This window comes from Equus quagga, chromosome 1 (genome assembly GCF_021613505.1).
Source record: "Equus quagga isolate Etosha38 chromosome 1, UCLA_HA_Equagga_1.0, whole genome shotgun sequence".
Classification (NCBI taxonomy): domain Eukaryota; kingdom Metazoa; phylum Chordata; class Mammalia; order Perissodactyla; family Equidae; genus Equus; species Equus quagga.
Window position 1 is genome coordinate 18,134,952 of NC_060267.1, and position 26,975 is coordinate 18,161,926.

The 26,975-nt window shown below is 40.1% G+C and overlaps 1 protein-coding gene across 6 annotated transcripts; it reads left to right on the forward strand.

Moving 5' to 3' along the window:
• On the forward strand, window positions 1–26,476 carry RACGAP1 (Rac GTPase activating protein 1). Of its 6 annotated transcripts, none has more exons than XM_046646502.1 (17): window positions 1–96; window positions 6,613–6,701; window positions 13,245–13,447; window positions 14,477–14,613; window positions 15,593–15,662; window positions 17,567–17,620; window positions 18,269–18,349; window positions 18,741–18,858; window positions 19,216–19,346; window positions 20,029–20,193; window positions 21,335–21,430; window positions 21,518–21,716; window positions 23,030–23,135; window positions 23,309–23,441; window positions 23,553–23,688; window positions 24,635–24,743; window positions 25,326–26,476. In XM_046646502.1, exons 2-17 carry the CDS (start codon window positions 6,617–6,619, stop codon window positions 25,399–25,401), a joined length of 1,899 nt encoding a protein of 632 aa, XP_046502458.1. In that variant the 5' UTR covers window positions 1–96; window positions 6,613–6,616; the 3' UTR covers window positions 25,402–26,476. The 6 variants fall into 6 exon arrangements, with proteins under 6 accessions (XP_046502458.1, XP_046502447.1, XP_046502468.1 ...); XM_046646491.1 differs by having other exon boundaries at window positions 14–120; XM_046646512.1 differs by having other exon boundaries at window positions 21–64.
• The last annotated feature ends 499 nt before the right edge of the window (window positions 26,477–26,975 follow it).

Here is a 26,975-nt window from a genome sequence, read left to right on the forward strand (position 1 = left end):
CTCTGTGATTGGTCGGCGCAGGATTTCAAACCCGGCCTGAGGCGCGGTGCTGCTCTGCCGTTGGGTGAGGCGCGGAGGGAAGTGGAAGCGGCCCAGGTGGGGCTAGGCGGCCCTGGGCAGGTGGGCGCTGGGGTACGTCTGGCGCTGCGTTTGTGGTGGAAGGGAGGGCGGGCGGCCGAGGCGGTGAGCCGTGGCCCCCGCGGGGTCGGGGGGAAGGCGGCCCCTACGGCCCCTGCGCTGCGGTTCCCCCGCGCCGGGAGCGGCCTGAATGGGCGGTGGCTGGGGGGTGGGGGTTTCCTTCCTGGCGCCCTGTTTTGTGGAAAGCCGGGGTCGTCCTTTGAGGTGGTGGCTTGAACAGAACTGGAGCCACCCCGAAGAAGTGGCTCTGACTTAAATACAGGGGTTGGGAGTTGTTGGGGCAAGACCCCCATCCTTTTTCGGAGGAACTGGGCTTTTTCGAAGGGAAGAAGCCCTGGTGTTTGCGAGGCTGGGGCGGCTGGAAGCGGAGCTGCTCTCCCTGGGGCTGCGTGTGTCTAGGTAAGCTGGCCCGGGCAGTGACATCATGCCCTCCCCGGCCCACTTCTTAGCCTTCGTAAGAACGAGGCCTTACTTTTACGCTTTCCCATACATGTCTCTTCACAGGGTTTCATTCGTAGGCGGAGGCTGTGTGTAGGAACGTATGGCAGGCGGGAAGATAAGCCTTTTTTTTTTCCTAGGGAAATGTCATTGTCATTCTCTTTAATGTGTGGGGTGAACTTTTCGAGTTATTGAAAGTGTTTAGAGAAGGCGCCTTTCCTATAGCTTAATCATCCAGCAGGTACTTGTTAAGTGCAAACCATGAATACAAGACAATTTTATTTGGCCTTGGAGGGAGCTTGCAGTTTCTTTGGTGTGATTAACTTAAAAACATAACTGATGGTGGTGACTCTAGTAGGCCTTTACATGGTTGAGAGTACTGTACGTCAGTACAGCCCTTTTAGAAAATATTTTGGCAATGTTTATCAAGAGCCATAAGAGGTTTTTACCCTCTGATACAGTAACCTCAGCCTTGGAAATATCTTCTAAGGCACAGGCCACCTGGAGAAAAACACTGTCCACAGTGATGCTCAATTCATTCATTCAGTGATTATTTATGAATCTTTTGCCAAGTGTCAGGCCCTGTTCTGGCCACCAGGGGCCCAGCAATGAACAAAACAGACAAAACTCTCTGCCTCCTTGGAAATTACTGTTGGAGAGACAGACAATAAACAAAATAAATAAATTAATATATAAGTATGTTAGATGGAGATAAGTGCTTTGGAGCAACATAAAGCAGAGATGTGTTGGGGGAAAGGCTCCCATTTAAAATAGAGTGGTTAGGAAAGACCTCAGTGAGAAAATGACATAAATACCTGAAGGAGGGGCGGGAGTGACCGTGCAAGAGATTCCAGCAGATGTAACTGAGAAACTGGAAATTACCTAAATGTCCGAAGAAGAGTGGTTAAACAGTTATTCATCAGCTTTTGGGAACTTAATGGAGACATGATAGAAAAAAGCAAAACACAAAATTATGTATAATCTATGATAGCAGTTCTATGAAATATGGGTGCATAATGGACAAAGATTAGATAAGAACATAAATCTAGTTGATTAGGGTGGTGAGGTTTTAATTTCACTATTAAGAAAACAGTCATTTTCTTTCAACGTAGCAAATTCAAAATATGAGGCAGTGCCAAGTGACTGTTGTAGATAATAAACGAGAGATTATTTTGGACTGAAATGGTTAGCGAATGCTTGCGTGAATTGGTAAGACTTATACTAGACCTTGAAGAATGGGACACTTCAGAGTGGGAAGAATTCACAGAAGAAAAAAAGGAGAACTTAGTATGCCAAACTGGTAATAATTTTCTTAAAGATTTTTTTTTCCCTTTTTCTCCCCAAAGCCCCCTGGTACATAGTTGTGTATTTTTAGTTGTGGGTCCTTCTAGTTGTGGCATGTGGGATGCCGCCTCAGCATGGCTTGATGAGCCGTGCCATATCCGTGCCCAGGATTTGAACTCGCGACACCCTGGGCTGCCAAAGTGGAGCACGCAAACTTAACCACTTGGCCACCAGGTCCGCCCCAATTTTCTGAAAAATAATAATTCAACTCGTCCCTTTCCTTATTTTAGTCTTCGTTCATGTTGGACTGAGGATGTTCTGTTTACTCTTTCTGCAATTGATTTGCTCATAAGACATTTGGTTTCAAGATATGCCTTCTGCTTGCCAGTTGTATAGAGGCTTTCGATATGGCGAAGCAGAAGCTGGACATTTGGCAAAAAGAATTGTTCTGAAATGCTTTCATATGAAAGAATCTTGTGGGATTGAGACTTAAGGAATAGTTTTCCTTGGCAGCAGAGAACCTATATTGCTGATTTCTTGGGAATCTCCAGGTTTAGTAATGTTTGTGAGGATGTTTTTCATTAAAACTCTTTCCTGAAAAACTCAGGCAACCTTCCATTGCTTTGTCTTACAATATTTAATACCCTTGATGCATCTAAAAAACCTGATGTATAGATCTCGTAATAATGTTGTTTGTAGGGGGAGGATAAGAGAATAGAGACTTTTCCCAGGATACTCTGCAGTTAAGATCTGTAATAGTCTGTTATGCTGAAGGACGACGTCTGTCTCTTAGCTGGGTGATTGAAATTAAATTGGGGACTCAAAGCTATCACAGTGAACTGAGGCTCTTTCCTGGTGACGCGAAATTGCTCCCTCAGGGATACTCGCAGATTGGGAATCTGTAACATAGTGACTTCTCCACCTCTGGGGCGTCTCATCAATAACAGCTGAGATTCTCTAGCACCTTTTTGTTTAAAGTGCTCCACAAACTGATTTCTTTGCTACACATAGGGATCATTTCAGCTTTCCCGAAAGGCAGCCATATCCGTAGTGAAGAGTGACAGCTGTTTTACAGCTGCAAAGCAATGTACGACAATATGACTTTGTTTTCGTTTCCTTTCACATTAGTGTATCTCCTAGCTATGGAGCCAAATAATAAAGGGAGAGAAATAAAGAAGTATTCATGAGGGTGAAAATGTGACCCAGCAGGAAAATTAAGACCGTTTTCAATTGACATTGAATAGGATGAGTAAATTTTAGCTTTTCGAGTTACAATTTGGCTGAGATATCAGAGTTAGTACTGATGCAGAAAGATATTTTTGTCACCTATAAGTAATTCCTGAGAGTCACTTATATAGAACGTTAATAAAAATGCATGGTTCCCCAGCATATGAAGAGAAGAGGATTATATTTTGCTAGTGCTGTTTTTGGATTACCCTAAGTAAACCTATGTAAGAGGAAAAACTAACCCTTCTCAGATGCTGCAAGCCTTATGTGGAACAGTTTGCTTAAGGGCCTAGAACTGGCCACATTTGGCTGTCTCCTCCATTTTTCTTGTTCTGGGTTCCAGCTGTGAGGATGTAAGTAAGTATCAGACCAAAACCAAACCAGAAATTTCATACCTACTCTAATAATACTCTATATTTTTATAGTAAGTTTCAATTTACATTTTATAAGTCTTCCCTGCATTAATTGGTAATATTCTGCGAGGTAAATATGACAGGCATTATTGTTTCCATTTGTAGGTGAGTCTCAGAATTTAAGTGACTTACCTGAGGTTATACTGTTTGTTTTTTCATCTATATTATATGTTGGTATTCAGGTAGAATGGAGATACTTGTGATAATAGAATCACGGGTGTGTGTATGTATGTGTGTGTATTTTCTGACTATCAAATATTTATTTTTGAATACTATTTGTGTGTGTAATACAGTAGTGCCAAATATAAGGTTTCTCCTCTCAAGTTTACAGTATACCCGGGACATAGAGTAGAAACACGGTAAAGTTAAATTAGAGCGCAGGGTGTATGCGTCTGAGTGCCGGCTGAGCAAAGCAGTGGGGGGAAGGTCAGCTGACATGAGTGATGATGCCCTGCAGGTGATGAGGGGATGGGTTAACACACATGGGAGAAGAGTCTACATGGTTTGGTGATTGTAATTGTAGGAAAGGAACTAACTTAAGGTGATGCTGAGATTTGTACTGAGTGATTGGGAGAATGATAAAAATAAGGCAATTAAAATTGGGAGCCGCAGGGTAGGGGATAGGGTATGTCAGTGGGTAGGGTGGTTGATGATCTATCTGAAGAGGAAGGACAGAAGGTGTCTCAGAATCAAGCTCAACATCTAGGGCATCCTAAGCAAATGGAGAGCCACAGGATTGGAGATAGGAGAGGCTAGAGCTGGGGGGAAGAAAGGGTGAGTTGTCTGTAGAGATGTAATGACTAAAGTGGGATGGTTTGATATGTTCTTCAAGAGGGCAGAGGACTGAACTTTAGGGAATGTCTAGTGTTGAGAGGGAAGAATAGAAAAATCTATAGTCAAACTATTCATAAAACTCTAAATCTGGAGACTGTGGCAGGCTGACAGAGTTAAGGGTTGTCTCTTTGTTGCTTCATAGTAGAGCATTGGGAGTTCAGTTAAACAACTCTCTCCTAGGTACTAGGTGTCTTGTCAGGAGAACAAAGCCGATTGAGGTAGTTGTTTGAGATAACAGTTACCATGGTGAGGAGATGGCCCCAGATAGGTTCTCTGTGTCCTGAGTCTTCTGGAATCATGACGGTTGTTTTTTTCAAGAGAGGACCTCCCCCAACCCTAACTCTAGGGAATGGTATGCACAAAGAACATAGGAAAGAAGAATAATGGACTAGAGGAACTTGAGAAAATGTGAGAATTTCTTTAAAAGGGGAGAAAGGGTCAGGTTGTTGTATTGTGATTTAAGACATAAAAACCTTCTGAAATTTTTTTTTTAACAACCAGTTTTTAATACCCTAGTTGCACTGAAATTTTCCTTTCCTGCATTCTTGAACAGATCGAGTTTTCCTAGGTACTGAGCTCACTGTCTTACAGTCTCAGAATCTACAGATGAGACCTGAGATGACAGAAATCAGTACCTCATGTTGAAACTGATCGGCATCTTCCATTTTTACTGGGAGCCAAAGAAAATCATTTGAATAGGCTGCTGAATGCCTTGCTCCTGCTTCTGTCCTGTAGCTCTTGGATATACTTGCCTGTTAGGTCATATTGTTAAATCCATGGGCATCTCCATGACTTCCAGATCTCTTCCTGTCAGTTTTAATGCTCTTCTTTTAGTTTTATTCTTAGTTTAGAGAAAGATCTTTGTAATAAATTTGTTGGTCTGGTTGCTTAGCAGCTTGCTGTGATGTAGCTTGGAACAGATACGTTGCCATTTGAAAATCTTGGTTTCCGGCCCTGATTCAGGTATACATATATTGCATCCAAGCTTGGATTGGATCGAATTGAAAGGTTTTTATTTTTGCTATTAGAGCAATCATCATACAAGTCCAAATGAACAATTCTGTAGCAATTAATAGAAAATATCTTCATGTTTATATATTTCTTTGTCCTTTGTGGGTATTTTTTTTCTTTCTTGCCCTCATAGCTTGTGGTACAATCTTACAAACATTGTAAAATCACTAAACCTTCATAAAAGAGTTCTTAAAATTGTATTTAGATGCATGAAACAAGGACTTGGACTAGAATTTTGAAGGGATGATTAGGAGAAACGTAAGAATCCTTTAATGGTATTTCTGAGGGCATTCAATTTTCAAATGAAATTTGATTTTTTATTTCATTTCCTTGATAATTTTCGTAACATCCAGTTCATGTCTTTCTTTCCTGACTGTTAAATGAAGATCTTATTTCCTCAAAATGTTCCCAGTTAAAGTCTATTCAGAACAGAACTCCTTGTGAGGGCACCGCCTTTAATGTAATATCAGCAGATCTTTGGGGGGAAATACGAAGACTGAAATTCACTACACAGAACACAGTAGCAAATGATTTTTCCTTTGCCCTTCTAACTCTGAAGGTGGTGTATTGTCTCCGTGGTGCCAGAATGTGGTACAACATAATCCTTTGCCTATACTTAGTATAAATTTATTAGACATAGTCCCTGCACACAGTCCAGCAGAGAGCCCTGCATTACAGAAATAATTCTTGTGCTGCTGAGCTGGCGATTTCCCCACTTAATCACTTGTGTGACGTCATCTGTGCCGTTGGTAGCAAATGTGCTGACCATGTCCTGCGTTTTAAAAGGCAGTGGCGACAGGGGTACTAGCTAAAAATGAAATTAAAAATAAATCTTTTAAGTTATGTTGAAGGTCTTCAAAGTCCAGAAGGATTAAAGTGGCAAAAGTGTTCTGTTAATCAATAGGCTTAACCAAGAAGCACATTTTGTAGTTGGTCACCTAGTAATCAACTGACATGCTTGTCCCTAATTGCTTTCCTCTAGGCTCCGGAGTGATTGCAGGGTAGAGGAGGAAAAGTAGGCAGGGAGGGGTGTTAGATTCAGAGGTCTGAAATGCTTTTCTAATTTTCAAGTGAGTATTAACATTTCAACTTTGTTTTTATACTAAGAATTACACAAAACATCAGTGGTTGGCTTGAGATTCTTAGGATGGTAGCTACAAATGGAAGAGTCCAGATGTTAGTCACTGATGACTGTACTGGATTGCTGCTGAATCTTTTGTCTGGGGGAGAAGGCAGGACCCCTAATGTCTATTTGATTTCTTGGCAGAAAGATGGATACCACTATGCTGAACTTGCGGAATCTGTTTGAGCAGCTTGTACGCCGGGTGGAGATTCTCAGTGAAGGAAATGAACTCCGTAAGTCATTCTGAGCTGGCCTGTGTAAAGAGAAAAACAGATTTCAGATTTGGGTTTTCTACAAAGCTGAAGTGTGTTCAGATCTTAAAATTGTTTTTCATTTGGGTTACCTGAAAAGAAAGGAATGGTCACTTATCCACGGTCAAAGCTTAATGGACACTCATTCTAATGGTCACTTCTTTCTATGGTTGTTCTTAAATGGCTTACCCAGATGTTTGTCATTATCAAGGTCTCGTTCCACTGAGTAAGTGGCCTTAGTTACTAGTTTCATTTTCATACCATGAACTGGGCAAAATCTCCTGCATTTCCATGGATGTTGCTTTTTTCTTTAGAGTAGTACTGTGGTTGTCTGCAGTTTTATACTGGGCTTTTCTTGTGTCTATAAAACATTTCCAATTGAAGACATTTTCAAATGTCATAATTTTTTTTGAAGAAGAGACTATTCATCTGCTTTTACCCACTTCATTTATTTGATACTTAATAATAAAGGGTGGAGACTGGGTGGAGATCTAGGGAGAGAAAGGAAGTGGTGAGAGAGAACACTTGTCTGGGGAGATTACTGAGAAAGGAAGGTGGGCTGATGGCACTGACTTAAGTGAGCTGAGGGAAGTGTTCTTCACCAGCTTTTCCTTGGGTTACTCTTCAAGTCCTATTTCAGACTTTCATTAGTACCTAATTTAGGAAGTGTTGCTCTTAAGTCAGCCTCATTGGTATAAAGGTAATGCAAGAACTATGTCTTAAACCATTTTTTAAATCTCCACAGTACTTAGTATAGTGTCTTACTTATGCCATTCAATATTTTCTTTAATTTGATTGATGTTTTTAATAGCTCTTATCCACTTACGGGCCTTTCAAAACAATATTCTATTTTCTCTCTCTAATAGCTGTTATATGACCCTATCATCTGGTACCAGCTCACTAGCCATGATGGCATACTCATTAGGCTTCTCCTTGAGGTCACATCATCTCAGAAGATGGATTACTTTGGAGTCTACTGGGAAAGAGTATTGAATAAGAGATCTTAAAATTCAGGTTCATTCAGCAAATATTTGGTGAGAACCTATCACAGCTTCTAGCATATGTTGAGTTGAGGGAAAGGGGTGGCTAAATGACTTCATGGAGAAAAGTAGGGTTTGAGTTGAGCCTTAGATGTAAGGTAGGATCCCAACAGGCAGAGATGAAAGAGAGCATTTAGGGTCAAGGGAACAGCCTGAGTGGAGGCAAGTGTGTGGGTTTTGAGGGGAATAGGAGTAAGGTAGAGTGACATGATGAAAGCTGTGCTTTTGGAAGATTACCCTGGCAGAGATGGAGGCTAGGAGGACATGGTTGCCATAGTTCAGGAAAGAGGCAATAGGAGCCCTAACTGGAATGGTGGTTGTGAAGATGGAATAAAGGGAAATGGGTGGAAGGGATTGTGATAAGATCTCTAGGAGGAGGTGGCAGATAGGATGTCGGGGCAAGGGAGGAGTCTGAGGTTTGGAGTCGCAGTAACTAGTGCTGCCTTTTAACTGTTATTTCTGTGTCTGTTTCTCCATCTGTAAAATAGGAATTTAAATGTCTTTATCTTCTTTGTGAGAGTACTGTGAAGATTTGAGGATAAAATGAAACACTAGTTGTGAAAATACTTTGGAGTAATTTAGCCAAAAAATACAAGATAGTTGTTTTTACAGGTACCCTTATTTTATAAGCAAATTTCTATCTTCCCGTTGATTTCTGTTATAAAATAGAGGTACGTTTTGCCTCCCTCTCCAAATCCCTAACTTGGAGCATTGGCTTTTGAGGAACTAAAGTGGCTCAGTGTTTTCTAGACTCTAGAATCTTCTTTCTGCAACCAGCTCAGTCTCTGTCATCGTCTTTTATCCTGGGAATTCCTCCCATGCCTAATAAGTATCCCAGCTCCTTACTCTTGCCTTTCATCATAGTAACTTCATTCCTCTTTCTCATTTTTGTATAGTTTTTTTTTTTAAACTAAGTCCAAGGTTACTGGAAGATCAGAGTGAAGGTTAATATTCAAATAAAAGGACTTTAATAGCCTAGGTATTTTGTTATCTGTTTTCCCCAGTCTATATGGTTTTTATCTTCTACTTTTGTTTTATCATGAACTCCCTGAACTATTTTAATGTTGTTGGTGTGTAAATTAGGAATAAATATAATTTATCAGGTGCCTATTGGGTGTCAACACCATACTAGGTTTGTGCTTATGGTAGCCAATACTAAAGTGTACACGACACAGTGCCTGTCTTCAAGAAGATTATGGTATTTAAGTTTCAGAGACAGGATTCTTTCTCATGAAATGGAAGATAATACAAGTATCAAAATATGTGTTTTTGGGAAGTAAAGAAAATTTTAATGTGGAGCAAACATTAGGAAAGGATTCATAGAGCAGATGGGACTAGAAAAATGAGTCCTTAAGGAAGAGTAGGTAGGGCATCTCATTTGGAGGGCATAGCGTGATCACAGTGAGAAGGCAGAAATGAGCTGGGTCTGTTCTAGGGGCAGGGACAAACTAGTTTGGCTGGAAAGAGGGTATGGTGTAGTGGTGAGAGGTAAGTATGATTAGACTGGTTAGGTGGGCCTGGATGTGTGGAGTTTAAAGTTGATTTGAACAGCAATTCTTCATTCATTCATTCAATGAATATTTAAGTGCCTGCTATGTGCTAGGCAGAGTGCAAGGCACTAGAGAGAAAGGAGCAAAAGAGACGCAGGGTCCTTGCCTGTAAGAACCTGAGAGGGGAGTGGGGGAACAAAGGGAAGAATCTGTGCAAAGTTCCCAGGAATAGTGAGCTGAGAAAACAAGATTTCTGGAGCTGCTTTAGTCTCTCTGCTGAATTATGAACCAAATTCTGATTTATTTTTTTATTTTTAATTTTTTTATTGAGGTTATGATAGTTTTGCAACATTGTGAAATTTCAGTTGTACATTATTATTTGTCAGTCATCTTATAGGTGCACCACTTCACCCTTTGTGCCCACCCCCCATCCCCCTTCCCCCTGGTAACCACTAATCTGTTTTCTTTGTCTATGTGTTTCTTTATCTTCCACATATAAGTGGAATCGTACAGTTTGTCTTTCTGTATCTGGCTTATTACGTTTAACATAATACCCTCAAGGTCCATCCATGTTGTTGTGAATGGGATGATTTTATCATTTTTTATGGCTGAGTAGTATTCCATTGTATATGTATATCATATCTTCTTTATCCAGTCATCAGTCGATGGGCACTTAGGTTGCTTCCACATCTTGGCTATTGTGAATAATGCTGCAATGAACACAGGGGCACATGAGTCTCTTTGAATTGCTGATTTCGAGTTCTTTGGATAGATACCCAGTAGTGGGATGGCTGGGTCATATGGTATTTCTATTTTTAATTTTTTGAGAAATCTCCATGCTGTTTTCCATGGTGGCTGCACCAGTTTGCATTCCCACCAGCAGTGTATGAGGGTTCCCTTTTCTCTACATCCTCTCCAACATTTGTTATTTTTTGTCTTGGTTATTGTAGCCGTTTTAATGACTGTACAGTGATATCTTAGTGTAGTTTTGATTTGCATTTTCCTGATGATCAGTGATGATGAGCATCTTTTCATGTTGATTTTTTATTTGATAAATCAAAAATTATCCTCAGTTTGTTTTAAGGAAATTTCCCTTTTTTTTTCCTTTTTGATGGATGCATTTCATAATTTAATGTTTACATAACTTTTTTAAGGAGATAATTTGAATTTAATAAATCTCTTGAATATGTGCTTCATGACAGGGGCTAGCACAGCTTGAATTGTGATTCACAAACTGACTCAAAAAGTGCCATGTTTATTGATTTCCAACATCAAAATTTTTCCTGGTCTGTGGTCTAAAGTGCCTTTTTGACTTAGCAAACTTAGTTCATAACAGATTGTATGTAAAAAATAATATCTTAGACTTGTATGCAAATATTCTGGTTTTGGTCTAACACAAGCTAAACTGAACGAGTAATTTAATCAGTTGTGCTATTAAAATAGGAACTCCTTCCTTGAAATGAACTGATACTTTATTTGGTTTGAGTTCCATCGTCCAATTCAGTTAAACTTGTAATGTTTGTGTGGGGCAACGGAATTGGCCACCTCAAAATATGTCTCTTTGCCTTGATTATTTTCAAGAACAAAAGACTCTGAAAGAAACTTAGACCTTCCCCTCAGCTGCCTGAAAGAAATTTGAGATAAAAGCCTTGTCCCTGGGAGAGGCCATCACCATAGAGAACTCTGGCTGTCAGTAGACTTGGGAGGATCCTTGCTAAGCCCACTCTTGTCAAAGTTCTGTTTATCAAACATTTGCTTCCATTTCCATGTGAATTGCCTTCCTCCCCTTTGAAATCCCAAACTGCTATCCCCAACACCTTCCTTTGTCCTTAGCTGAAGATGATATTTAAGCGGGCAGCTCAGCCATTCTGGTGAGTTATCCAGTTTTCCTGGGTTTCTTCCATGTATACGTGTTATAAAGCTTTGTTTGATTTTCTCCTGTTATTCTGTCTCATGTCAATTTAAAGATTTTATTTTTTCCTTTTTCCTCCCCAAAGTCCCCCAGTACATAGTTGTATATTCTTCGTTGTGGGTCCTTCTAGTTGTGGCATGTGGAACGCCGCCCCAGCGTGGCCTGACGAGCAGTGCCATGTCCGCGCCCAGGACTTGAACCAACAAAACACTGGACCGCCTGCATTGGAGCACGTGAACTTAACCACTCAGCCATGGGGCCAGTCCCTCATGTCAATTTAATTCATAGACCAGCCAGAAGGACCTAAAATGGGTAGAGGAATTCTCTTCCTCTCCTACATGTGCAAATAACAATGAATAGGAATTAAAATCCAAATTTAATAAGACTATCAAGAGGGAGTATCCTAAAGAACAAACAAACCAGCAAAATTAGGTCAAATGGAAATCTTTTCATTCTCACAATTATTTTTCAATTCAGTAAATATTGTGTGTATGCAGCACTATATTTAGAAACATTTAATTGACCACAGTGTGGAGCTAGAAAGTTTTTAGACTGTATAGTTGAAAAGTGTGTTTCTTGTTCTTTACTTTTTGAAATTGAAGTATTATACACATCAGAAATGTACACATTATAAGTGCACTGCTTGATAAATTGCCAGAGTGAACATGGCTATGTCAGCTTTTTAAGTTTTTTTCTTTGTGAATCTATAATAATGAAATAGTTAAATTTGCAAAAGGATGTATTGTTTGTTTTTCTTTAACTTGAGAAAAAAATCTTAGTGATGTGTTCCAAACTGTTAACTAAACCAGCATATCATTTAAAACTATTTGAATTGTAATTTTATGTATGTGTGTATATGTGTGTGTGTGTGTATGTATATATATATATATATATATATATATATATATATATAGGATCCTTGCTATTTTCATTGTCTCAAATAATTAGGTCATAATATCCTGTTTTGCTAAAATCTGTTGTTTGATAAAAACTAAAGATTCCTTGTATATAAGACTTGGTTTCTCTAGATTGAATTGGTATCCTAATTTGTAAGTTTGAAATCTAGTCAAATTGTTAAAATTGCTTACGAAGAACACTATATTGTTTGTGTGCTCATAGGTTAAATTCAAAACGGAAAAGTGCCTTTACTACCTAGAAGCTGCTAGCTTTGTGTGAATTTGGCCTATTTTCGGCTATAAACTGGGATAGTTTGACCAAGAGCAGATGTACACCTTGGAAACTTCCTCCAAGATGCTGGTGGAGAGTGATGCTTAGAGATAGATTGAGGTTAACTAGAAAATGGTAAGGTGTTCCAGAAGTCTTTGCCAATAGCTGGTGATGAGAATGAATGCCGCCAGGGTTATCATGCTTTGAGGTGCTGCCTTGGAAGTGATGCTCTCTTTGCAGACATTTGAAGAGTCCATGTTCCGCTATCACCCAAAGCTTGTATGATTTTTTCTTCCTGTGTCTTTCCAACTGGAGTGTTTATATACCCTTCAGGGCAGTGTTAAACAGCAAAAGCAAATTGGCTCTTTACTTTGAAATCAATATTTGTATAATTATATAGCTGAATGGAATTGCAGGCCTAGACATCTATAATATTAATCTACATTTACTGGAGCATATTATAGCAGTTACATTTGAATTTGCTATTTAACGCCTCTCTGGCACAGCAATGCGTGACTCTAAAGGAGTCTGTTTTTGTTTTATAGCCGTAACTGTCCTGGTATGTGACAGCTGCCCCAAAGGTATCCCCCTTTGATTGCCTTCTGTTCAGGAGCTTTCAGTGTCGGTGTTACATCTGGAGCCAGGTGACTAATGAGTTGCTTATTCCATAGCAGATGCCACTGGCTAAGCCAAAGTAAGTGGCCTATTGAAAAGGAATCGCTCCCCACAAATCTCCCATCCAGAGTGATGAACATGTATTCAGGACCTGCTTCTCGTTATTTTCAGCTGGATTTGGCCATGATTTAGCTGGTCTCTTAATTATGTATTTGGAGTAAAATTAACCAGAAGACTCATTTATTAGAGCATTTATACTCTGCTTGATGCTTGAATTATTAAAATTTTCCCCTTTCCTTAGAATTCATCCAGTTGGCAAAGGACTTTGAGGATTTCCGTAAAAAGTGGCAGAGAACAGACCACGAGCTGGGGAAATACAAGGATCTTTTGATGAAAGCAGAGACTGAGCGTAGCGCTCTGGATGTTAAGCTGAAGCATGCACGCAATCAGGTGGACGTAGAGATCAAAAGGAGGCAGCGAGCTGAGGCTGACTGTGAAAAGCTGGTGTGTATTGTTTTCTCTCTTAGAACTGTGACAGTCGGGGAGGGGGAAGCACATCTGATAGCGTTTCCTGTTGCTGGATTTACCCAGTTTCTTCCTCCACATTAAAGAACTGAAAGCAATCTGTCCATTGACAACTTGTCTGTGGTTGGAGCTGAAATCGCAGCCTAGGAATCCTTTTCTTCATAGATTGGATTTTAAATTTTTTTCTCCTTTAGACTTGAAACTAATACCTAATAGACATTTCAAATGAGAGTTTAAGGAATTAAAATTAGGGAGAAAGGCAGGGAAATCCTAGCATGCTTGGTCTGTCACAAGATAGTTGGCTGTCTCTCATGCCACCCAGAATGTCCTCATCCTTATATCAATAGCTACTTTGTCATTGATACGGGCAAGACAACTCTAAGTCTTTCCTTCACCACTGCTCCTAATTCAGGGTAAGGGGCTAAATGTATTCAATGAGTAGAGCAATGTGATAACATAGAACACTATCATTCAGATTTCCCAGGGTGGGTCATGGTACAAAGGAAAGCCTTTACCAAGGTGGACTAATCCATGGTGGTACAGTGTTAGATGCCTCAGTAAGCTCAGATTGTCTGGTTCTGGTGCGTTGCAGCTTTGTATCCTTTTTAATGCATTTTGCTTCTACCATTGGAAAGGTGGGTGGCTGCTTTCCTCTGCAGAAGAAGCCAGTAATTGTCCTGATAAAATGACACTAAAGTGTTTTTGCTATGTGAAATCTGTTTTGGGACTCTCGTTTTGCCATACTCTCTGCTCTTGGATTAGCAGTTTGATCCAAAAGTCTTGTAGCAGAAACCCCACTATTCTAGATGGAGTTCATTTACCAGTCAGAAATCAGAGACACAGTCTGGGCTTGATGAGAATTAATATGCTATTGGTGTAGCAGCCTTCCTGAAGGCTCATTTGCATAATGCTGTATTTTAATGTCTTCTGGTCTGCCCGTCCCATAAATTTGAGGTGAAGCTTTCTCCCCTGGTTAGTTAGGATGTTTTACTCTGCTTTGGTCTATAGGAAAGACAGATTCAGCTGATTCGAGAGATGCTCATGTGTGACACATCTGGCAGCATTCAACTAAGTGAGGAGCAAAAATCAGCTCTGGCTTTTCTCAACAGAGGCCAACCATCCAGCAGCAATGCTGGGAACAAAAGGTGGGGGAACTGCATCTGTTGTTATCTGACACAAGCAAAACAGCTGTCAGAAGTTCTTGTTTTCTGAACTCTTAAATATACTGCTTTTGGAATGTGTGCTGAATAAGGCAGAAGAAGACTTTGGAGGAAGGGTAGGTGGGAAACAAAGGCACTGGGGGCTCCCTATTTTTTTCCTTTTCTTTTGTTTTTTTTTAATCTTTCCTTAGGATGTTGTTTCACTGTGGGTAAAATTTTTATCTTGGTGCTAAATTGCACATCAATAACTAATCCTGCACATTGCTAAGAAACCTAAAGGTAATAGTGGCGGTTCAGCAATACTTTCTATGTTGACTCTCCTGAGAGCTCTTGTAGTTCTTCTGGTTTAGAAGGACCTTCTGTGAGCCAAGACCAGGCAATAATTTTGGTTCCACTGCATCACTATTTAAAATAGTCTCAACCAGGCTTTGAATTTGATACCCCCAATACAAGACATGGGGAAAGGTCAGCACTCTGAGAGCTATTTATTTTGTTGCCTGGTTGTTTTATGGGGAATCTTTATAACTAAGAAGATGTACAGGCTTAATTTCTTAAAAAGTTAATGCTGGGTGATATTGTCTTGTAGAAAGCAACCACAGTTGGGATCAAGTTAAACTTCACTCTTCTGCCTTGTGAATTTTTAGTAGCCCGTAGTACAAATTCATCAGCAGGGAATAGCACCCATACCTCTGAGTGTAACTCTCAGCTGCTGGTATAAGGCCTTTGCTGAGAAAGCAGCTGTGCTGCATGTGTAGTCGTGCACATGCACACACATACACCCCCCGTGAAAACCATCAAACACAGCTCACCACAGCTAGGGGTTGAGCTTGTAGTTATCTCCATAGGGAGGCAGTTGCTGTGAAATTGCTGACGTGACCTGACCAGTGAGACTTGTTCTGGCTGTTGGTGGGGTTTACTCTCCACAGTCTTCTATGTCTAACACTGTATTGTTTCACTCATCTAGACTGTCAACCATCGATGAATCTGGTTCCATTTTATCAGATATCAGCTTTGACAAGACTGATGAATCGCTGGTAACGGACATTTGATCTCTGAGAATTATCTACTTCTCTTACCTCTGCATCCTCAGGAATATCTCTCCTGCCCTCTCTTCTAGAATTCCTTTATTACTACTTCGTTAGTTGATGTTGATGTGTTATAGATACTGAGCATTTTGTTTTATTTTTTTTTAAAGATTTTATTTTTCCTTTTTCTCCCTAAAGCCCCCCAGTACATAGTTGTATGTTTTTTTTAGTTGTGGGTCCTTCTAGTTGTGTCATGTGGGACGCTGCCTCAGCATGGCTTGATAAGCAGTGCCATGTCTGCATCCAGGATCTGAACCAGCGAAACCCTGGGCTGCCGAAGCAGAGCATGCGACCCTTAACCACTCAGCCGTGGTGCCAGCCCCTGAGCAAGGATTTTAAAATATAAATCCACACAAGCTATAAGAGACTGGCTTATGTATTTCTTTAGTTTCTGGAAGTGAGAATATAGAATTCAGGATTTGGCATGAGGTTAAATTTATTTAACGGATCTGTAAGCTGTGCTAATTGATTATATCTTGATTTATTAAAGCCCCAGCTAGCAATAAAAAAATTGGTAAGACTCTGTCCAGGCAGGGTTTATTTGCTGCTCTGGGGAACATAGACTTGTGCCTTATTTCTGAATTAGTTTGGTTCTTGAGGAAAACTTAGTCATATTTCACAATTAGAAAGAAACCAGTGTCCTGAAAGTTCAGCCAGAAGACTGATACAAGTTTGTGGGCGTTCTGTAATGCTTTGATCAACAAAGGTTAATGTGTCTAAACTGTTGGTTATCCTACTTTTGTGGGGCAGCAGCCTTCTCTTAGCTTATGGTGATGTTTCTGCCTAAAAGCTCATCTCCTAATATTTCAATCTTTGATGTTCAGGAGATTGGTAGTTTGTGTATCTTTCCTGTTTTGCTGGCTGAAAGCAAGCAAACAAAACAATAAATCAGGAGGTTATTGGTTGATTTCTGATGATAACAAAACAGGAGACTACTTGTTACATGGTCTATGAGTTTTCTGTCCAAATTCAGTGTTTGACCAGGGAAATAATTGCTATTCTATAGATATAAATATTAGGTATCACCTTTTTGAAATAAGGAATGATATAGAGTAGGTCTGGGATATATAATAAAACTAGAACATATTATTAGCTAATTTTGGAGCTAGGCCTGTCATGATACCTGTTGTAACGGAAACTGAATCAAACAACCAGTAGTTACATTATTTAACCATGTATCGGAGAGGTTAAATTTTTTTAGCTAAGCTACTATTTGCCGTATACAACTGTTTCTGGATTTTGTGTTTTTGGGGATTATTAGGAGTAAGGAAGTCATAAGTAGCTGCTAAAAATGAATGCAAATGGTTAAAATAAGTGAAGTGAAAGTAGACCACAGTAAAAGACAATTCTTCAGTGGTAATGTATTTTTTAGGGCCCAAGGAAAAGGGATGATTAAGAGACATAAAACCTAAACTAGAACTTTTTAAGTGGCCATATTGTACAGAACATCTGATTAGACAATAGCAGTCCCTTAAGAGCAAGAATCTCATCTAACACGATCAGTATAGTGCCTAACATTCTGTAAGTTCTAAAACTAATTACAAAAATAATCAGAAATAAAGGACCAGGCACTGGGGATAATCACGACAGAAGTTCATTCTTTAACCTTTTCTTGCCTCTGTGGTATTGATTCCTGATTCTATTATAATAGCTTCAATTTTGGAAAGAAAACAGGTTAATTTACTATAGCTCCATAGCTACAACACTTGACACCCTCCCTTCCCCTGATCCCCGAATCGTAAGTTGGGTAGTCTGACTCAAGAAGCCTTTAAAGTTCGCTGTAAATTTATTTGCACAGGGTTTAGGGGAGGCCTAACCAAAGAGAGAAATTAATATAGTATATTTGTCAACAGGATTGGGATTCTTCTTTGGTAAAGACTTTCAAACTGAAGAAGAGAGAAAAGAGGGTATGTATGATTTTTAGGTTTTTTTTTTTTTACAAAGTAACAATAATAGGGTTTTCTCTTGAAATTTTGCCATGATCCTGCAGGCCTGACATGTTGCTCTAGCCATTGTTAAACTCATATTACAAATGAGGCCCTGCTTGGGGGCACTGTGGATGGTCCTGTTTTGTTTCACTGTTCTGGGCTGCTCTCTGTTCATTCATTGAGCGGAAAAGGATACACTGAAGTTTGTTTTGAGTTGTCACATGAATTTTTAGGCAAGACTTTTATGCTCTAATATAAGCTTCAGATGAAATGTGTGTATAATGGGATATGCAGAGATCAATTTGTATGTGCTTATTTAGGGTACTTAATATGTTTCCAAAGACTTCATATCCTTAGATAGGATTACAGCTCTACTTTTTCTGGTGCTGTCATCTGAATTGTTCCAAAGCTTGCTCGTTTCTTCTAGGGCATTGTGGGCATTTTTATATTGGTACAACTTAAGCTTCATGTGGAAATAGGCAATGAGAGAGAGCACATTGTTTATTATTCACTGTAGCCCTGGTACCTTGGACTCTCCTCCAAGTTGTCTTATGGAATAATTTTATCTTCTGTGCTTCAGATATTCTATTTGGCACTAAAATTATTGGTCTTTGCCACCCTCTCTAGCGCTCTAGTAGCCGACAGTTCGTTGACGGTCCCCCTGGACCTATAAAGAAAACTCGTTCCATTGAATCCACAGCAGACCAGGTAAGAATAGTCAGGTCAAGAGACTTGTGGTCTCAAACACATCAGAGATTAGTGACACCAAGCATTAAAAATCCTGAGTCAGCATCGCAGTGATACTTCGAGAGAGATGCTTGGTTTTCCTATGTAATAGGATCCTTATCATCCATATGAATGGAATTACTGATTAAGTAAACAACTGTCAGCTTTGTGTTTGATTCTTAGTTGTTGTATGTATACCCCGTGACCTGTATGTCTGTTCTAAAGTATGAGATTTCAACTTAAGAGTGTTTTGGGCTGGAGCCTTAAGTCCTGACCAAGACTCAGGAATTTTTCAACCACTCCAAACTCCCTATAGTGGGGAGGAAATTAGATTCAAACGTTTGTCTTACCTTCATTACTATTTTTGTTTCAGGGGAATGAATCCATAGTTGCAAAAACTACAGTGACTGTTCCCAATGATGGCGGGCCCATTGAAGCCGTGTCCACTATTGAGACTGTGCCATACTGGACGAGAAGCCGAAGGAAAACAGGTCTGCTGGGTTTGTGGCTGAATTGCCTGTGTAAAACAACTGGTAAACTTTGGGCAGTGTTGGTTTCCTAGAACCTCCCTGAGGCAGGGATTGGATGTATTGGGTAGTTTGTTACTGCGCCTCCTGGGGGCCAGAGCACCTGCTGTGTCATGCTCCAGCTTTGGATGGCTGGCCTGGCCTATGCCTCTAGTGTATAACTTGTTGTTCTTGAAATAATTTGTTTGCATAGCCATTATATTCACTTCTGATTATGGCTACAGATTACTGGTTATCTACCAATTATTAAAATTGGGATTAAAATTCAGAAGGAGCAAAATACTTAAGCTTAAGACAGGCTTAAAGTTGCTTGTTTTCTAGGTGCTTTACAGCCATGGAACAGTGAGTCCACCTTGAGCAGCAGGCAGCTGGAGCCAAGAACGGAGACAGAGAGTTCCAGCACTCCTCAGGGTAACGGAGGGATGCGCCTGCATGACTTTGTCTCTAAGACGGTAAATATGTCATCACTCCTTCTTCTTTTGGGCACATTTAATTTTTTTTAATTGTGAACGTAATGTATACCAGGAACGAATTTAAATACTTTAGTGTTATAAAGTTAAACATCAAATTTCCTTCCTCCTTCCAATTCTGCTCTCCAGGGGTAACTACTGGTTACAGACGTGTCTGTCTTTCCATTCTGTGAGTAATATTAAACTCAAAGAAAGCAACTTTTCAGAAGTATTTGTTTGTGCTTTTTATTGATACATTACGTTTTATGCTTGAATATAGCACATTTTAACCGTTATCCCATTTGATTTCCTCGTAACAACCCAAGCAAACTGATGAGGCTCAGAGGAGTTACTTACTAGTTGGAGCCACATGCAGTGAGTGGCAGAGTTAACATGGAGGTTCTCTGATTCCTCGTCCACAAGTTCTTTCCACTACTATATTCTGCTCCCTTCCAACTGGATGACCTTATGCAAGTTACTTAGCCTCTTTTTGCTTCTATTTCCTTATCTTAAAGAAAACAAAACTTCCTTCATAGGATTATTGTGAGAATTACACAAGTAAATATGTGTAAAGAGATTAGCAAGTTGTTTGGCATGTTCTGAGTTCTTAATAAATGTTGGTTGATGATGCTGATAATTTTTTAATTCATACCACTTTGTTCCTCCTGCTCTGTTTCCTCCTCAGGTTATTAAACCTGAATCTTGTGTTCCATGTGGAAAGCGGATAAAATTTGGCAAGCTGTCTCTGAAGTGTCGAGACTGTCGTGTGGTCTCTCACCCGGAGTGTCGGGACCGCTGTCCCCTTCCTTGCATTCCCACCCTGATAGGAACCCCCGTCAGGATTGGAGAGGTATGCCCTGGGGGAGCCCTCCTCGGGTTAGGCTTCTTTAGCGTTCCCAAAGCTTAGTGTCAGTTTTTGTTCTGAAATTAATGATGCCAAGTATATTTCCTTCCAGGAATAACGAGTAGAAATTATAAAATGTTAACTTGCAGCAGAGTCCTGTTTGGGTTTGTTTGTTTAGTAACTTTTTTAACTGAACTCCTCTTCCCTTTCTTCCCCTCACTCCCTTCCTCCCCTTCCTTTCCTCCTGTTCTCTCCCTTCCCCGCCTCATCCTACCCTATTTTGTAAAATTTCAAACATATACAAAAGTAGAGAGATTGGTATAACTAACCCTGGGTCCTGTCACTCAACTGCCACGATTGCTGATTCACGTCCAATCATGATTTATCAGTACCTCTGTCTCCTCCTCCTGGCCCTGTCCAGTGAATTATTTTGAAGCAAATTCTAGCCATCATATAATTTCACCTGTGAATATTCTTTCTCTTATGTTAGAGATATTCCATTCGAGGTTATTTGGATTATGTTGCTTATTTCTAAAAATCAATTCAATCTATTAAAAATTATTTATTGTACAAGCAACGTTAGCAAGAATCAAAAACAAGATGACTATGCTGCTCCCCAGCCCCCAGCAAATCAAATGTTTACTTTTCTTTAATCTTGAGAGTTTTTAGCCATGCATATAATTTTTTACAAATTTTCTGTACTCTAATGTAGAACAGTGGAGCTGTCCTCTACAGATAGGTTTGTGTTACAATCAACTGAGTTGTGTTAAATAATTTTTCTTATTAAGAATAATTAAAATGTAAAAAGCATTTTCTTTTTTAGAGTAATAAATTAGTTTATGTTAAAGGCCATACCTGTGGTCTCCTCATGCCTTGCTTTCTGATGCCCTTGAGTAGAAGAGAAGCAGGGGCGGGGCTGTAGCTCGTGGTCTTATTGCTTGTTCCTGAAAGAGTGTGGTGTGTGTGACCATAAATTAGTCCTGGTGCAGAGGTGGGAAAAATAATTGAGCGTCTCTGTTCTAATATGTGCTTCGGGAAGAGGAATTTAAAAGTAGACGTGATGTCCCAGCCTGAGCATTCGTCTGGAGATGGTTCTTCCCCTGCTGGTCTAAGTGGTATAAAGAGTAATTTAAAACTCTCTTTTCAGGGTATGCTGGCAGATTATGTGTCCCAGACTTCTCCAATGATCCCCTCCATTGTTGTCCACTGTGTAAATGAGATTGAGCAGAGAGGGCTGACTGAGGTAAGATCAACCCTCAGAGAGGGTGAATTTATTATTTGTGTTAATTAATTAGGTGGTTCTTAACTGAGAGTGTTGCCTTGATAATAGACAGGCCTATATCGGATCTCAGGCTGTGACCGGACAGTGAAAGAGCTGAAAGAGAAGTTCCTCAGAGTGAAAACTGTGCCTCTCCTCAGCAAAGTGGATGACATCCATGCTATCTGCAGCCTCCTGAAAGACTTCCTTCGAAACCTCAAAGAACCCCTTCTGACCTTTCGGCTAAACAAGACCTTTATGGAAGCGGCAGGTAAGGGCAGCCTTCATACCTGCATGTGAGTCCCACAGGGGCAGGAATTTTTGACTTTTCTGTACAGTGCCTGAAACATAGTAGACGTTCAAAGACTTTGATGGATGAATAACTATATCCAAGTTCCCCATGCCTGTCCTCTTCCATATGAATTATATGTATAGGGGACTAACAGGTTTTTTTGTTGTTGCTTTTTGTTGTATTTTGGTCAAGTTTTAGGTTGTCCTTTGAACTTGGAGCCATCTTTGATTTCTTTTCCTCACACCCTACATTTAAGCCATTGGCAAATTTTATCAGCAAAGGTCTTGTAAAATACGTCTTAAATTTGAAACTTGTCACTCCTTCTACTGCTCTTGCCATCCCTCACCCTGAAGTGATGTAAGAACCTACTGATTTTGCTGTTTCTACTCTTGCCCTCCACAGTATGACCTTCATCCAGTAGTTGAAGAGCGTGGTCCTTTTAAAATTTAAATTAGGTGATGTCCCTTCTGTCCTCAGTATCTTCCAGTGGCTTCCCATTACTCTCAGAATAAAACGCACAGTCCTTAACATGGCCCAAAAGACCCGACGTGATTTGGCTTCTGGTTATGTCTGCAGCATCATCTCTTTGAACATCCTTCCCTTCCCTCCTTCCTTTCTGATTATCTGGAATTCTTGCAGTTCTTAGAACATGACTGAGCTTACTCCCATCTCGAGGCCATTCCATTTGTTGTTGTCTCAGCCTGAATGATATTTGCATGATTTACTCCTTTCTTTTAGATTTCTTTTTAGGTATCTTGTCCTCAGAAACACCTTTCCTCACCACTTTGTCTAAAATAACAGCTCCCATTACTTTCTCACTTCTTGCCTGCCTTATTTTATTATATGTATCACTACCTGATAGATATTTGCTTTTTGAGTAACTCCTCAATAGAATGTACGTTCCATGAGGCAAAGTCTTTGTTTAGTTCGGCTTTATTCTGAGCACTTAGAACAGTATCTGGCACATAGTAGGTCTTTATACATGTTTTATCGAAGTATATCTTCTTGATAATTATAGTCACTGCAAGTTGTGTGTCCACCTTCCTACAACATGGGTTGCCAGCTGCTTTCTCTAACTGCAAGAGCCGTTTTTTTAGAAGTTCTGATTTCTAATATTGAGCTATTGGCCAGTATCCTGCTTGTTAATGAAACTAGAGTCTGTTGCAGTCATGAACCTAATCAGAAGTTTCAGAAGCTTACTGTATAGATGAGACTTTGTGGTCGATAACTTGGAAGCCCGCTGTCAAGGGAAAGAAGTCTTAGGCCTCTTGTTGCTGTCTTTTCATTTACAGAAATCACAGATGAGGACAACAGCATAGCTGCCATGTACCAGGCTGTGGGTGAACTGCCCCAGGCCAACAGAGACACATTAGCGTTCCTCATGATTCACTTGCAGAGGTGAGTACAGCAGAGACTTGTTTCTGGGAGTAGGGAATTTTCCAAGGGGAAGATAATGTGGGTTGGATGTTAGGGAGGGAATGTGAGGGGTGAATTGTTTCCTCGTAGAATTTATATTTGGTCTGCGTTTAAGCAGAAGGGCAAGTCTTCTAATTTAATGGTCTTTTGCTTAGAGTGGCTCAGAGTCCAAACACTAAAATGGATGTTGCCAATCTGGCTAAAGTCTTTGGCCCTACAATTGTCGCCCATGCTGTGCCCAATCCAGATCCAGTGATAATGTTACAGGATATCAAGCGTCAACCCAAGGTAGGCAAGCGTGTGTGTGTGTATGAACTTGTATAATGTGATAACATGAGAGAATAATGAGAGGTAAGTCCCGAGCTTTGGAAGTTTGCTAATGTATTTGGTGGTTTTTAGGTGGTAGAGCGCCTGCTTTCACTGCCAGTGGAATACTGGAGTCAGTTTATGATGGTGGAACAAGAAAACATTGACCCCATGCATGTCATTGAAAACTCAAACGCCTTTTCGACACCACAGACACCAGATATAAAAGGTGAGAGCTAAGTTGTGCTTCTGAAAGGACCTGACTCCCTCTCCACTTTTGGTCCTGTGCCCTCTCCCTGCCTTTGCTAGAGCTGTTTGAACTTCATATTCTTCAATAAAAATTAAATTCGTTTTGAGAATTCTAACATTAAAGGAGAATTTGTACAGTTCTACCATCCTTTTTTTTACTTTTCCATGTTCTCCTTCATTACCCATTTAGATATTTCATTACCCATATAGATATAGATATTTAAAAAATATAGATATAATAATAATTTAGGTATAATTTGTTTTTATTTCACTTAGCATATTGTGAGAACTTTTTCTACTATATAATATTTTTATGGTTGTAAACTATAATTACTTAAATATTCTATTAGGTATTGATGTTATTTTTCAGTTTTTCATAATTATAAATAATGCTGCCATCAACATTGTATGGGTATACCTTTTCTTCCCCATGATAAATTCCCAGGAGTGGGAATCACTGAATTAAAGAGCTTGAACATTTTTGTTTCTTGATATGTTTTACCAGCTTGATTTCTTAAAGGCTTTTGCCAGTTTGTACTGCCATCAAAAATGTATGAGGCTGGTTTCATTCCAACCTCACTGGCATTGGAGACCTGTTCTTTCATTATTGCAAGTTCCTTTTTTAAGGGAGCATATTGTTTTTTCTAGTATAGGTTAAAATCAAACGGTCAGATGTTAGATTTGTGAAGTTTGGAGTTTGAGACTGGCCTAAATCAGGAAGTGAATGTTGGTATTCGTTGAGCAGTTGCCTGCATAGTTCAAAAGATGTACTGGTGTGTTACAAAATGATGGCAAAAATGATCTCTGGGGTTTTGCTAGGTCTCTAACCTTAGCTCTTAAGTGCTTCACAGGGTATTCAGCTTAAAACTGGTCATATGCTTTCTTTTTTTCCTTCCTTAAAAAATGTGTCTTAACTTTGATTGCAGTGAGCTTACTGGGGCCTGTGACCACTCCTGAGCATCAGCTTCTCAAGACTCCTTCATCCAGCTCCCTGTCGCAGAGAGTCCGCTCCACCCTCACCAAGAACACTCCCAGGTATGTGGAATTGGCCTGCTCAGGAAATGAAAAAATGACTGCTTCCTTAGACTTCTTTCCCATCTTGTTGAAAGAAAAACTCAATTAGATCTTAGCTAGTGACTAGACTTTAAAAGAAACCTGTGGGTCATAAGGATCTTCCTTTTTTTTTTTTTTTTTTTTTTTGAGAAAGATTAGCCCTGAGCTAACATCTGCTGCCAGTCCTCCTTTTTGGCTGAGGAAGACTGGCCCTGAGCTAACATCTGTGCCAATCTTCCTTTATTTTATATGTGGGCCACCTGCCACAGCATGGCTTGATGAGTGGTGCGTAGGTCTGCACCTGGGATCCGAACCAGTGAACCTCAGGCTACTGAAGCAGAAAGTGCGAACTTAACTGCTGCGCCACCAGGCCAGCCCCAGGAGTCCCTCTTTTAAAAGGGTCTGAAGGTCTTTACTGCTTCCCCTCTCTCATCTCAGGTGACAAAGAGTAGCTTACAGAGTAGTTGAGGGTTTCCTACTGTGAGTTGATTATATCAAGTAATTTTATAGTTGTTTATTTACCTTTTATATAGACTACTTTTCCAGTTCATTCTCTTTCTTTAGATTTGGGAGCAAAAGCAAGTCTGCTACCAACCTAGGACGACAAGGCAACTTTTTTGCTTCTCCAATGCTCAAGTGAAGTCACGTCTCCTGTTCCTTCCCAGCATCGACTGACTGAGGAGAGCGCACCTGTACTCTGCTCTGCAGCCTCCTGTACTCATTACTACTTTTAGCATTCGCCAGGCTTTTAATCAAGTTTAATTGTGCATGGGGGTTTTATTAAAACTATATATATCTCCCTCTCCTCCTCAAATAACATAATATCAACACCTTGTGCTGTCGTTGTTGGAGCTTTTAGTTGGGAGATCTGTACAGGGCTAAAAGGGTGGTGTGGGATTCATGGGGAGTCTTTAGGGGGCTGGGGGGACATCCCTTTGGCTTAAAGCCAAATGTTGCTTATGGAATGACCTTTCTCTGGTCATTTAGAACTAATTTCCCTGAGACAATGACAGGAGCCCTACCTCTTGGTAAGACTGACTTGTCTCAGGGTGGGAAGTGGGAGGGCAGGGTAAAGAAAGATTTGCACAGAGGATTTGGGATAGCTCCTTCTGAGAACTTGGAAGTTCCCCTTCCCCCATTATGAACTGAGCTATAACATGGAGCCTTCATAAAAGCGGGATGGGGGAGGACAGAACTAGTGATGGCAGTATGCTTAGCTTTAATTCGGATTGATTAGGTTTAATAGTATTTAGTGGCACAGCCTTGTAAAAGTGATACTACAGCTTGTATTTATCTCCACCGGGCCTCTGGCTGGACTTTGGGTTTGGTTGGGGGTCAAAGCCATTTTGTTCTTAAGTTAAATTCATTCTGACTCTTGACCTCCCCTTGTCCGTTAGAGCCCCACTTCTAAAGTCAGTATGCTGTCTGTTTGGCATCCCAACTAACAATTACGAGTAGGCTATACGGGAAGATTGTCAGTATTTTGTGTGGCAAGAAAAGCCAGTCATTTTGTCTTTGCACTTTGGATGCTGACATCTCCTGTGGAACATAGCCACATCTAGATAGATGTATGCTTTTCGTCTATTAAAATTATTTCTTATGTCTATAAAAATGCTTTCTTCTATAGAATGTTTCTGACCCATAGTGACTCTTGTCTGTAAAACATGTATTTGGAATAATATTTGGAAAAAAGTAAATAGTTTTTTCAAAATGAATTTGAGGTTGGTTTTCTTGTCCTGGAAGGTAACCTTCAAAGCTTTTTTTAGAAAATATTTTCCCTCAAAGTGTTCTGAGTCTGCTGTTCGTCACCTCTACCCCTTCAACTTTACCACCACCAGGAGTTTGTTTCTTCATTTCTCATTCAGTCTCTTTCATTGTCCAAGTTGAGGTCCTAGATTTGTCTTATGTCTGTTAGCCTCTCATTTGAAGGAACTACTTTAAACAAAAACCAAACTTTTTAAACAAGCCTTTAGGGACCAGAATGGTACAGATTAAAAAAACAAACGACTCTGGCTGGCTGACTGCCGGAAACATCCTTCACCGCTGGAAGTGACTCTGGAGTGAGCTGGGGTGATTAACTGAGGGCACCTGCACTTGGAACTCTGAAGCTGGTGAACAGAATGTATCTGAGAGTGAACGTAAACAGTTGCAGGCTTAGTATGTAACCGTGGAGAGAGGAGGCAACCTACTGGCTTTTTTCCCAGGAGGTGGCAG

What these genes read in the sequence shown, in the direction of transcription:
- RACGAP1 (XM_046646502.1), top strand. Translation starts at nt 6,617, where the DNA reads ATGGATACCACTATGCTGAACTTGCGGAATCTGTTTGAGCAGCTTGTA. An exon ending in AGCAATGCTGGGAACAAAAG is followed by an intron (nt 14,614 to 15,592) that starts GTGGGGGAACTG and finishes TCACTCATCTAG; the next exon opens with ACTGTCAACCATCGATGAAT. An exon ending in ACAAGACTGATGAATCGCTG is followed by an intron (nt 15,663 to 17,566) that starts GTAACGGACATT and finishes ATTTGTCAACAG; the next exon opens with GATTGGGATTCTTCTTTGGT.